At 34.8% G+C, this 12,249-nt stretch overlaps 1 protein-coding gene across 1 annotated transcript in view; it reads left to right on the top strand.

Annotated features, from left to right (window-relative positions):
• ARMC2 (armadillo repeat containing 2) overlaps nt 1-12,249 on the top strand; it is a 61,279-nt gene that overhangs the window by 22,897 nt on the left and 26,133 nt on the right. Inside the window, exons 8-12 of the mRNA XM_014887876.2 lie at nt 389-481; nt 3,357-3,535; nt 4,806-4,908; nt 7,359-7,579; nt 11,768-11,913. Of these exons, the coding sequence (XP_014743362.2) occupies nt 389-481; nt 3,357-3,535; nt 4,806-4,908; nt 7,359-7,579; nt 11,768-11,913 (742 nt within the window). The remainder of the gene's footprint in view (nt 1-388; nt 482-3,356; nt 3,536-4,805; nt 4,909-7,358; nt 7,580-11,767; nt 11,914-12,249) is intronic.

Below are 12,249 nucleotides of genomic sequence, written 5' to 3'. Positions count from 1 at the left end.
GGATTGTCTGTAGTATGCATTTTTATAAACAAATAATAAGCTGTCACGTGAACACAGAGCTGAAAAATAGTAGGGCACTTTGATGTTTAAGTAGTCATTACCTTCCAATTGAGTGATCAAATGAAACATTAATGTCAGCAAACAAAAGCTTCACAGTACAGCTTTACATATCAAACCACTTATCCATCTAGTTTTGTTTGAAATGTTTGTTTTTAAGAACATGTAAATAAAAAGAAAAGCTTGAATTCATAGAATAACCCAGAATATAGCAAAACATGACATTTGTAGATTTTTTCTTACTAATGAGCAAAGTGTTTGGAGCTGTTTCTTATTGTAGAAAGTGAAACCTTCACTGAATGTGTACTTTTGTTTTGAATGTATTTTGAAGGCTTAAAGGATGAAACAGGAATAAATGAATGGGAAGAAGAAGATTTCTTTTGGCATACAAAGATTCTACCAATTCTGCATGAACTGGAAAAAAGTGGGTAACACTGCTCTGAAAGGATGTATTTTCTGTACTGTTTCTTGCAGGAAGCATGGGACTCATTTGTGTTTACTACAAAATAATAACAGTAATTGGGGTATGTGACCTTTTATGCTTTCATATATTCAGTGACTTCACAGTGTAAAACTGGCATGGGCAGTCTAGGTGGCCCTGCTTGAGCACAGTGGCTGTACCAGATGTCATTTCAGAGATCATTTCCAACCTTACCCATTCTGTGATCCTGTAAAAAACCCCAAAACTGGTTTGGAGAACATCTTAACTTGTCTGATTAAATTACCTTGTTTTAGACAACATAGCTCTGTCAGCTTAGCAGTCAGTGTTGAGCTAATAATTTAAAGAATAAAGTACTGCACAGATTGAGTGCTTTAACCATAGACTTGATTGAAGGTGTCAATTAATTTAAAAAAAAATAAGGAAATCTTAATGAAAATTTCTATTTGTGATTAAAGTGTTAGATGTGCCAGAAAAGTATGTAATGACTCAGAATACTGAAGCAAAATGGAGTAAATTAAGTATAGTTTGAAATATTAAGATCTGGAATCCATTTTTCATTGAAAAAGTTGTTCAGTTACCTTCTATAGACACTGTATTTATTTGAATGGTGGGAATACATAAAGTAAATTTGTTTTTACAAATAGTTCTGTTTAACAGGACCTTTAGCAGTGTTTGTGATAGCATGGTACAGATTGGAACTTTTTTTGCATGGTTTTGCAGATATTGATGAGTATGAAACACCTGTACAGTGATAAGTGATTCCCAATGCATGTAATTGTTTAAAAAAGTTAGGATTCTCATTCCCACATCTGTCACTGGTGTATAGAAAATAACGATCAGGAAATGTGAAAACAGCTATGTAACCTCACATTTTCCTTGCTTAATGCCAAGATTGTCAGATATCAGCCACTGAGTTATGGTTTTGCATGGTGAGATGTTCTTTATTTGTAAGCAAAATAAAATTTAGAGGTAAAATCTAATAATGTCTTTCCCTTATCATGAATGTAGGTAAGGAAAATCAGATTTCATGCTCCTTTTCCTTAGTCTTTACTTGATTTGGTTAGTGTATTGGAGATTTTTTAGCTTTTTAAAAAACTAGTTTAGTTTTTTAGACTTAGTCTTTCTAATAATAGATGACATTATCTAATGATACTTTCTCACCAGTTGATTGAATGTAGTACTACAAAAACCTTAAAATCTGAGTTTTGCTGCTTTTCGAATATTAGCACAAATTGTCACTGAATTGTATCATTGCCCCGTTCAACTGTGTTGCTATATTGCTTTCTTTAGACTATTCTGCACAATTCTTATAAAAATGGATATTAGAATTCCATAGTTGAAATGCTTTGAGTAGGTCTGTTGGTAATTTAATATTATTTAATTTTGTGTGCAGTCATTTGCTTCGTACCTTTTAGCTAATTCCCTGCACATGAACTTAGGTCGAGTTAGTTTTTCATATGTAGAAGAAATAATAGAGAAGCCTTTTTCTTCACCTTCTTCACGCAAAAATATTTGCAGAAACCTTTCCATTAGAAAGCAAATTTGAAGTTAACCTGGAACTTATTTATTGCCTAAATTCTTCTGAATATGATGTGCTTGAGTTGTTTGTAATATGACCAAAAAAAACCCCAAAGTCTCTTTTTCTACAGGAACAAATAATTTATTTTGTTACATTCCAGTACTCAGGAGGTTGTGCTTTAAAATGCCCCATGGGATGAGTGATGAATAATTTTTGTTGTTGTTAATTTTGATGAAATGAAGTGTAAGACCTTTCAGCTTTAGTTCCTTGCAACTCCTGTTTCACAGCTTACTGGAGCAGAGCATTTAGAATAATGCTATATTTTGTTAAATTTTCTGTCATGATGAGAGTAGAAATGGAATAGTCGTTGCTGTTCCTTGAGTGTAATGATTGCAACTTGAGAGCTTCCAGGCACTTCTCAGCCTGAGAGATTGGTCCTTGAATCTGCCTACAGGTTTGGGGCCTCAGACAGGTTTTTTATTGTAGTTTTCTATCCATACATATTTCATCACAAGTGCTTTGACTCCTTGAATATGCCTCCATTTCAGCTGTGAAGTACACCCTGAACAAATGCAGAGTTTGTAGTTCAGGTGGGTTTATGTGGGGCTTTGCAAGTGTCACCTTATGGACAAAAGGAAATATAAAAAAAGTTTTAAAAAAATCTCACTGTTCAATTTTAAAAATAGACAAGACTTTTCCTTTTCTCTGTAAAGTAAACACATACATGATTCCATTGTGTTGAGATGCAGTTTTTATAATAATTTTCTGTTTCATTTGTGTGTATTTTAAACAGAATCTCAAGGAGTTGGGTGAGGAAGTAGATCACTTTTTTGTCAATAGGACAACATTCCACTCAAATATATCTTGCACCTATACATTGAAGAGTTCTAGCAAGTTTTTACATTCAATGTTTTTTAATCCCAGCAAGGTTTGATGCATAAAGTGGCGTATATGGGGAGAAAAATTCTCCTTAACTATCCTTTTTCACATCTAATGTTTGGTGGAGTGCTTTACAGAATATTTTCAGAGACACAGTTTCCTTGTAGACATTTGCTCAATCTGATTATTAAGCATCGAAGGTGAGTTTCATTTGAGCTGTAGGTGTTATTTTGGCTCAATGATTTCTTGGCTTGAGTCTCCTTTTTTTGAAAAAGCAGAATAAAATTATTTCTGGGAATCATGCTATCAGGTGAAGACATATATTTGGTGTCTTTATTTTTGTTGTTGTGCAACCTGTTCTTTATTTTGTTCTTCTATGTCTTCATGTATTGAGATGCTCTGGATAGAGTGGCACTGATAATTATTTTTATTTTTCTCTCCCTTCCTACACCCTTCAAGGAGAAGATAATATAGAACACCTTTGTCTAGCTTGTACCAAGCTCTATCAAGCATTGGATGAAGGAAATATGCTTGGAAAAAGATTTAAAAGAAGAAACGTCCTTCTGAAGACATTATATAAACTTGTAGACATTGATTCAGATCCACTTTCCCTGAAGCTGGCAAAGATTATTCTGGCTGTAAGTGTTTTGAAATGCTCTTTGGTAGAATGTGAAGCTCAAAATCATGAATTACAACTTGCATTTAATTTTTCATTTCATACTTGTAAACTGTGTCTAAACTAACCCTTTCCTAAGTACAGTTTACTATCACAGAGGTACTGCTCTCCCATTCATCTAGATCAGCACTTGTAGCTTATTTTCTGCAGAGAAGCTTCATCTAGGGAAGGAAGGAGGGGCACAAAGTAGGATAGTTGGTATATGGTGGCAGGAATATTGTATGGGCAAGGAAAAGACACAGTGTCCTAAACTGGGATACACATGCAGGGATTTGAAAAACCCAATGATTATAAAATGTACACATGGAAATGAAGCTTAGTTTTTGAATAATATCTTGATCTTGTTCTGAAAATACCAAAATGGAGGTTTGTTTTTTTTTAAAGGAATGAATGTAAATAATCCTTTGCTTTAGTATTTCTGGTTAAAACTTTCAGTGAAATGTTGTTCTTTAGAACTTCTTTGTTCTACAAAACATGTTTGGACAGTCACTGGTGAAAGGATGCCCACTAACATTGTGTTGTAGGCTTCTGAGTAATTTGTGTGTATGTTGAGGGAGTTGTGTTCTCTATAAGGTAGTGTAAGTTAATTTATTCAGAAGGTAGAGTTATCTGCTCTGATACCACAAAGATGTTAAGTGGTGTTTATCAATAAGAAAGGTGCCTTTACAGACATTTTTCTGTGTAATCTTTTAAAAAGCATGAACCTAGAAGAAATTGCCCTTGAAATGCAGAGGAAAGGAAGAGAGAGAGATGTCATTGTATTTTTACCACATTTACTTCCCTTTCACAATCTCTCATTATAAGATTGTGTTTTCCAATAGCTGAGAGTAAATTTCATTATGACATGTACTGTTGTAGTGGAGATCCTTGTGGTATGGCCACAGATGCCAGATCACTGATTTCCATACAGAATTTCTTTGTAAGGGAATTGGAGAAAAAATCCTGCAAGCTATTGATATATTACTTATTTTATTGATACATTAAAAGTTAAAATCTGTTATTTTGAAGCCAGCACAGGTTGCTAAATAGAGTTTAAAATACCTGAGTTTCAGGTATTTCAGTTTCCTTTAATTCTGCATACATCTTCAGTTTGTTTTAATGTACTGTTTGGATTTCAGCTGTGGTTTAATAGTTTTGTGAGAATACAAGTTTGCCATGGTGTCTGAACTTGTAGAATGTTATGGTGCATTTTTGTATGCAAATTTTAGTTGTGTCTTTTAATTTCTTTGCAGATGAAAGTAGATGGAAAAAATCTTCTTGGTGTTTGCAAGCTAGCATTTAAAATTTGTAGGAACAAAAAAAATTATTTCATCATTCAAAATGATACATTATTGGGTATGTATTCTTTCTTGTCTGTAACTTAGATGTTGAAATTCAACAGTTAAAGTTGTTAATCTTTGAAAAAACATTTTCAGAGTGAACTTTGTCACAGACTAAAAATTGCCTGCCTAGGTCAAATAGTGGTTGGTCTAGTTCAGTATTCTGTGTCTTAAGTAGCAATTGGGATGGGGAATGCTGTTTAGGGGGAGCATGGGATATTTGTTCTCTGTGATCTGTTTCCCCAGCACTACTCCAGCATCCAGAACTGCTCTGTTTATTAGGGACATTGCATGGTGCATCCCTGCCTAATCAGTTTTTAGTCTGTGTTTATACATCTTTTGTTCATTAATTTGCCTTTTTAGATTTTCTGATTCTGTCTGCCTCTAGAATGTCATAAAACGAGTTCTAGAAATTCTCTGTGTGCTGTTTTAAATCTATATTTTATCTTTATCCCCCTGCTTGTAGTTTTGCAGGATGTGTAGGGGTTTGTACTGTCAGCTTACCTTTCACCTTCAGGATTTTTTAAAATGCAGTCTTATCACTTATCTCTGTCTTCTCCTTTTCAGTACTGAGGTATCTCAGCCTCATTGAACAGATAATATGTCATTCAGTTGTTTTTTAAGTCCTTCTCTGTACCTTCTCGAACTCCAGTGGATCCTTCTTGAGATTTATGGAACAAAACTGTCTATAGAATTCAAGCTGCATCTGCACCAAATTTTATGGAAGTGAAATAATGCTGACTGTGGTGTTGGCCATCATCAAGGAGCATCTTGAAAACAGTCACTGGCTTTTTAATTTTTTTTCAATAGCTGCTGCTGCACATTGAGACAGTGGTTTTGGAGAACTGTCAGCAATGGCTCTAAGATCTCTTTTGTGCTTGTAACAGTGTTTGTGTCATGCACAGCCCCCGCCCCTTGCAAATTCAAGAAATACGAAGAAAATGAAAGTGTGCAAATGGTACTCAGTATTGATTGATAGTCATTCCTTTCATTAAAACTTTAGTGTGTTTTATTAATGTAGGCCTTGATCTTGCAAGCAGTTACTGCATGTGTATTGGTTAAGGCACAGGCGTATTTTTGCTTAAATGGTTGAGTATTCATGGTCTTAAGGTTTAGTACACAATTGTCAGAAATAAAGACAGGCCTTTCAAGTGGTAAGGAAAAGACTCACAGGAAACAGAACAGCTAAGTTGACTTTGGATACTGAAAAGTACAATTTTTTGGAGATCAGCATCACACATAGCATTTGAACAAGTTGTATTTTGCTCTCATTTCCATCCTCATACACTTTTCTTTCACTTGCTCTTCTTTCCCTGTATTTTTAAAACTAGTCAAGGAAAGAGCGTTGCTTTATTTGTTTATTCACTCTCTGTGTTTGGGACTCACCTTGTCCTGGAAGATGTCCCTAGTCTATCATCACAGCTGCCCAGATCCCTGTTGCAGTCACTGGATTATAAATTCAATTTCTTTTTCCTCTTCTGTCCCTGTGAACAATTTATATGCAATGCAGCAGCTCCAGTAGAAGAAATAAGTTAATCCTTCATCCCAGAATAGACAACTACTGTTCAAGACCCCGTTTGATACTGTGCAGAGCAGGAACCTGCAACTGAGTTCTCACGTTGCCACAACCCAAGTGATTTAATTGGTGAGGGTGGGAGTTTGGACAAGAGCCTAAAGTGTGTGTATTTCATTCATATGCATATATACTTGACAAGACTTTCAGCTTCTGTTGAGACAGAAAAAATTTTTTAAATCTCTTCAGTTTAATGGTATAGGAAAATGTTTTTATTCAACTGGAACAAATGGAACAGAAAGCGGAAATAAATATCTTTTTGAATCAGTTACTAGAAATTCAAACGTATAAAGTTGAGTAGGGTTACTCATTTTTTTAAGATACCCCCAGTAAATTCAGAATGTCTCAATTTGACTGCAAAAGATACATTGGGCTTGTGTTAACTGTAAATTTTAACGTTTCAGATGTCTGACAGTGGTTGCACAAAACAAAACTTTTATGTCAACTTTCCCTACATAGAAAGTAAATCTATAGAGGCTATGAACAGATTTCAAACGTGAGAGTTGAGTTAGGTCCCTGTGCTTTATAGTGCTCCATTTGAGATGCTTTAAGACATTTGATTTCTAAGGAAGTAGTAGGAATTAGTACACAAAATTCTAGGCACACACAATCACTTTTGCAGATCTTGTCTGAGGATTTCGATGATTCCTGCTATGTGTTTACAGCTTACACTGGTTCTTGAAGTCTAGGAGAACAAAAGTTGGACCCATTCTTTTATTCATCAATAATTGTTTCTTGGTTTCAATCCAAATATCCAATTTTTCTAGCCCACTTATTAGAAATGTAAGAGTTCAATCTGAGGGTGTTTTCCAGTTGTTAATCTCTTTAATGACTGGACTGTATCAAATGTAAATTTTAATATTAGCCTTTCTGAATAATTATTTTCCTTTTAGATTATTTGTTGCAGGTTCTGTGGAATGAAGATCTACAAACAAACAATGAAGCTTTTGTCTATTGCATGGCAGCTATAAAATTCATGTCTGAAAATGATGCACTCCTTTATAAAATGGTCAGCAAAGGAGCTGTTGAAATGTTTCTGGAATTAATGAAGCAGATAAATAACATAAAAGAACATGACACGTATTTCTCCAAGTTGAACCACTTATTAGTCCAGGTTGGCATTTACTTTTATTTCTAAAAGTATGTACTTCAACAGCAAATTAAAAATTTAATTAGAGGAGATAAGCTAACCCTGTGTGCTCCTGACTGAGTTGTACCTATATTTCAATAGACTTATTTTTAAGAAGTTTAATGAAGTTGTTCAGGACCTAATTTAATTACCACATATGTTTGTATGTAGTCAATTTGAAAGGCTTTAGAAATTCTGAAGTTAATAGAAATATTTTTAGGTACCTAATAAACCGGTTTCTCATTACCATTTTATTGTACTGACAGTGTTCTGGATACTGTAGTAAATAGATAAAAATGTGTTCTCTAAATTCTTGAAATTGAACTAATAAATACAAACTGGTTCTACAATACTCTAGGAGATTACAAAAAGCTTTTTATTACAAGAATAATGGCTTTTTATTACAAGAATAATGCATTTTCAAAACATACAGCTGTGTTTCTTTAACAGAGTGCTTTTGAAGAACTGTAATGTAAGAAAAAAGTAGTTTCAAAAGTGAACACTTTTTGAATCTTCTAAGGCAGCAGGCTCAAAACTTTTCATATACAAAACACCTTGATAAGTGGTGGCTCTGAAAACTAATCCTTGGCCCTATAACTGTTTAAACTCGTGTATTTTAGAAACAATGGGGATGGGTATTGTGTTTACCAAGGATTTGCCAGGTAGATTCCTGGCATTTGTTTGGAAGTTACTGATGTAATGATTAATAACTGGTTTAATTGTAAACTTTCAGGTACTTCATAGGAAAATACATTGGACATTTTTCTGAGGTAGTGTTTGCACTAAGTTTAATTCTCTACTAATTTATAAGCACGGGATTTTATACTTCTTGAAATTATGTGAGAAAACAGCTTCTATCGCCACATTGCTATTGGTGATTTTTGTCTGATTTTTTTTAGTCTTCGTAATAAAACTAATGAATCAGTTTACTTCCAGGATTTTGACTAGCTGCCTGAACTTCCCCACAATGTTGCAGGAATATTTTTCTTCCATTATTTGCCTGTGGATAAATTTAGGGTTTTTTTTAATCAAAGGTTTAGTTTGCAAATGTATGGAAGGAATATTGTTATATTTTATGCTTTCTTTAAAAAATCTCTCTTATCTCTGCTTTTTTCGGTACAAATGGAAGCACAGCAAAACTGCTTTTACTGTTTGAATGGACTGGCTGTTTCTAAGAAGTTCTTGAGTGTTTTGTGGAGAAGTCAGTACTGACAGCTGTCTCTTACTGAAATTGCTCTTTCACTTGTTTGTGTTCTCTTCTATAGTAGTACAGATACTTCGGTTTTCTTCCTCTTATGAGAAAAATAGTGATTCCTACTTCTGTGGAATTCCTGTGTGACTTTCTCATATTGGTTCCTTCAACAAATCCCTGTGCACTACTTCCTTCATGTGAGTTAATTGATCATTCATCATAGACAAATGAACGAGGAGTTCTGTTTTAGGCATGATTGAAGAAAGTTTCTTCTGTGTTCCATGTCTTCAGAATAAAGTTTTTGTAGCATATGGTATCTTGTAGCCACAGATCAAATAGCCAGTGACAAGGCAGAAATAATGTCTTCAGTTACAGAAGGAAAATTATACTGGAGGAGAAAACCACTTTACATAGTCACAGTGGTCTCTGAAGGAAGCTCTTCTCTCTCTTAAATATCCCATTTAATTGGGACCAACTCTTCATTCTTTAACTGTATAATTGCACAATCACCAGATGGCAGTGTTATACATAATCTTGCTAGATCCTTTTTGTGGGAATAAAGTCTCTACCTGATTTCTTCATTCTTTCACAATGGATTTTTTGCAGAAGTCATACAATACAAAAATTTAAATGTTTGTAATAATTTTTTGTCCTTAACAGAGGAAATGAAACAGGGTCATCTTTGATTAATTTTATGTTGCTTAATCTAACAGTCTGCTAATATTTATACAAAAATATAGTAATGCTTATTCAAAAACCAAGATTTTTGAAGAGTCACTGTCAAGACTTAATAAGTACTCCATGTTCCTTAATTGAAAAACACTTAAATGTCTTCTCCTTTAAAAAGAGCAGTTAAATTTTCTGTTTGGGTGCATTTGATCTTTCGTATGGCAACATAAGGATTAGGGCTGGTGGGGATTGCTAAAGACAATTGTTATACATTTCTCCATGAAACACAGGGTCTGCTTGAAGCAATCACAATATCTCTAGAATTCAACTGCTGTCTGTCTAGCTTCTATTATTTTTTAAACTGTACTCTTAACATTTCATTTGCACATTAACTGTGTTTTGTAGATATATACCTCTGTGAACTGCTGACTGCTGTTTTCCTGCACATTTAAATGTGTATGTTATTTTTCATTGCTTTTCCTTTCCAACCTGTCTTTGTCTGAGGATGGCTCTTGATAAAATTTACTGCTTGAGGACTTTGAACCATCTAACTATATCAGGCATTGAAAAATTTTACTCTCTTTTTGGATACCTCTGTACCATTGTCTATTGATTTTTTTTTCATTTATCCAATATGTAAGTCTCTTTGCTGCAATGAAAGTTCTTTTAATATGTGGCTTATCCTTAATTTCCTATATTGTCTCTGTTGAAGTTGAGCTAGAATTCAACAAATATCATCCTAGGCTAACTGTGAATATCTTGTATGTAAGCACTGACTGGAGTCTCCTGTCTCTATTCTGTGTGACAGGAATTTTTCTACCAAAACTTTGAAAAGCAAAGCATTTGATCAGAATCTATTTATTAAAATATATCTCCAGCATTGTGTTGATGTTTTTGAAGCATCATGACTTGAGAAGGAATCTGCATCTGGAAATTTTTTTTGCCGTTGTTCAATTAAAGTAATAAAAACCTCCAGGTGTCTTTGTAAAATATGAGTGATATTGGAGCAAAATGGCTTCTGTAGGTTCAGATTCTCTGTATTATGAATATAGGATAAATTGCATTTTTAGTGCTGAAGTTAAATCCATTCACATATTGCATTATCACATTTTTTTCCCTCTATGCCTTGCTTCTCCATTTTGGCATGTTGCATCTCCTGTTGCTCCATTACGGGACATCATGGGGCCGCTGAAGATTTGTAATCTGCTGTCAGATTTGTTGAAGTAGGACAGCAAATTTGAAAGCTGCTAGAGAATGGACAGAATATGCATAGAGTCTTATGTGCAAAAGCTGAAAGACAACATCTTAACCTGCTCTTTGTCAAGAGTATTTCTTTAAAATTAATAATTACATATCACTAGAGAAGCAGTCCTATTTATTGACAAAATGCTTAATTTCCAGAGTTTTTTGTGATAAGAAACAATTTGAGCAGATAGTTTTTATGCCTTTTTAGACTACATTCAAAACCAAATTGAAGTTAATAACTTCACTCTGAATAAGAAAAATTTGAAGGATTCCCATATTCACATAAGATTGAATGGCTTCATATTCATTTTATAGTAAGTTCTGGATTCGATCGTCATTGCCTGTCTGACCTTGTCATTTGAATAATCTTGCCTTGGAAGAGAACCAGAATATTTCAAAATATGCAATAAGTGATTCATTTTGTACATCTACAAGTGTTAGACTATGCTTTAAGCCCCTTGAAATAGAACAGTATCATCTGAAAATATTTTGGTTTCTTCAAACAGACTTGAGCACTTAAGCTTTTCATTTTTACATTGTTCAAGCAGTGGATTTCTCTTGATCTTGATTAATTTTTAAATTGGAATATATCTGATTGTGTTTTAAAATCAATTTATTTTGGTTTGCAGTTTAGTTACCATTAAAATATGTGCCAGTATTTGCACGACTTAAATATAAATTTGCAACACTAGGATTTATTGGAGAATTATGCAAAGAATTACTTTAACCATCCGCAGCATTTCACCTAATTCCAGTTGTACGTGGTTGTGTACGTGCAAGATGTTAAAGCACATGAAAGATCATGTGTCCCTCAAAGAAGGAGGTTACATGCAGGCAAAGACCAGTATCAATCTTACATTTACAAACATTTATCCCAAATACACACCTTGCTGCCTGCACGTTTCCTGTTGCTATTAACGGGTTTATACATCCCTGCAGAATGCTAGCAGGGCGTGCAGGCTGCCTGGGGTGCTGTGGGTGAGACCTGAGCTTTGCAGAGTTCTCGCACCAGCGCGTTCTGCTGTGAGCAGCCGTGCTTAATCGCTGTTCTACCGCTCCGTGTGCAGGTCACAGCCACTCTGCGCATCCTGGCCGATTGTCCCCTGGCGCGGCGCCGGCTCAGCGACAGCGGTGCCATCCCCGAGCTCTGCGTGGCGCTGGAGCAGCGCGGCAGCGACAAGGACATGTGCATCTGGATTGTCAGGGTGCTCAGGTACGCGTGAGCACGGTTCTGCGTGCAGGCAGCTCCCTCTTCCTGCTTGAGTAACCTCAAAGGAGGCAGGATCAAGCGCTAAAACTGGGAGACTTACTTGAACTCTTTTTTTAAAAAGCTCTGTGTAGCTTTTAATGGTATTGTGTCTCTGTTAACACAGAATTGTTTTATTGTAGCCATATGAACTTGTATTCATCATCCCCATGAAAAATATTTTGTTGTATTGTGTCATTCTTTGATCCCACAGATTCTGATGGAGTTTTTTAAAGTACCATTTGTTGTAAAACTACATAAATTATCATGCCGTTTATTATTTATTAATCCTGGTCTAGGCCA

The sequence above is a fragment of the Sturnus vulgaris genome, chromosome 3 (assembly GCF_052056855.1).
Source record: "Sturnus vulgaris isolate bStuVul1 chromosome 3, bStuVul1.hap1, whole genome shotgun sequence".
Lineage (NCBI taxonomy): Eukaryota > Metazoa > Chordata > Aves > Passeriformes > Sturnidae > Sturnus > Sturnus vulgaris.
Note: the sequence above shows the minus strand (reverse complement) of the source record. Positions and strands in the feature narration are given on the sequence as shown.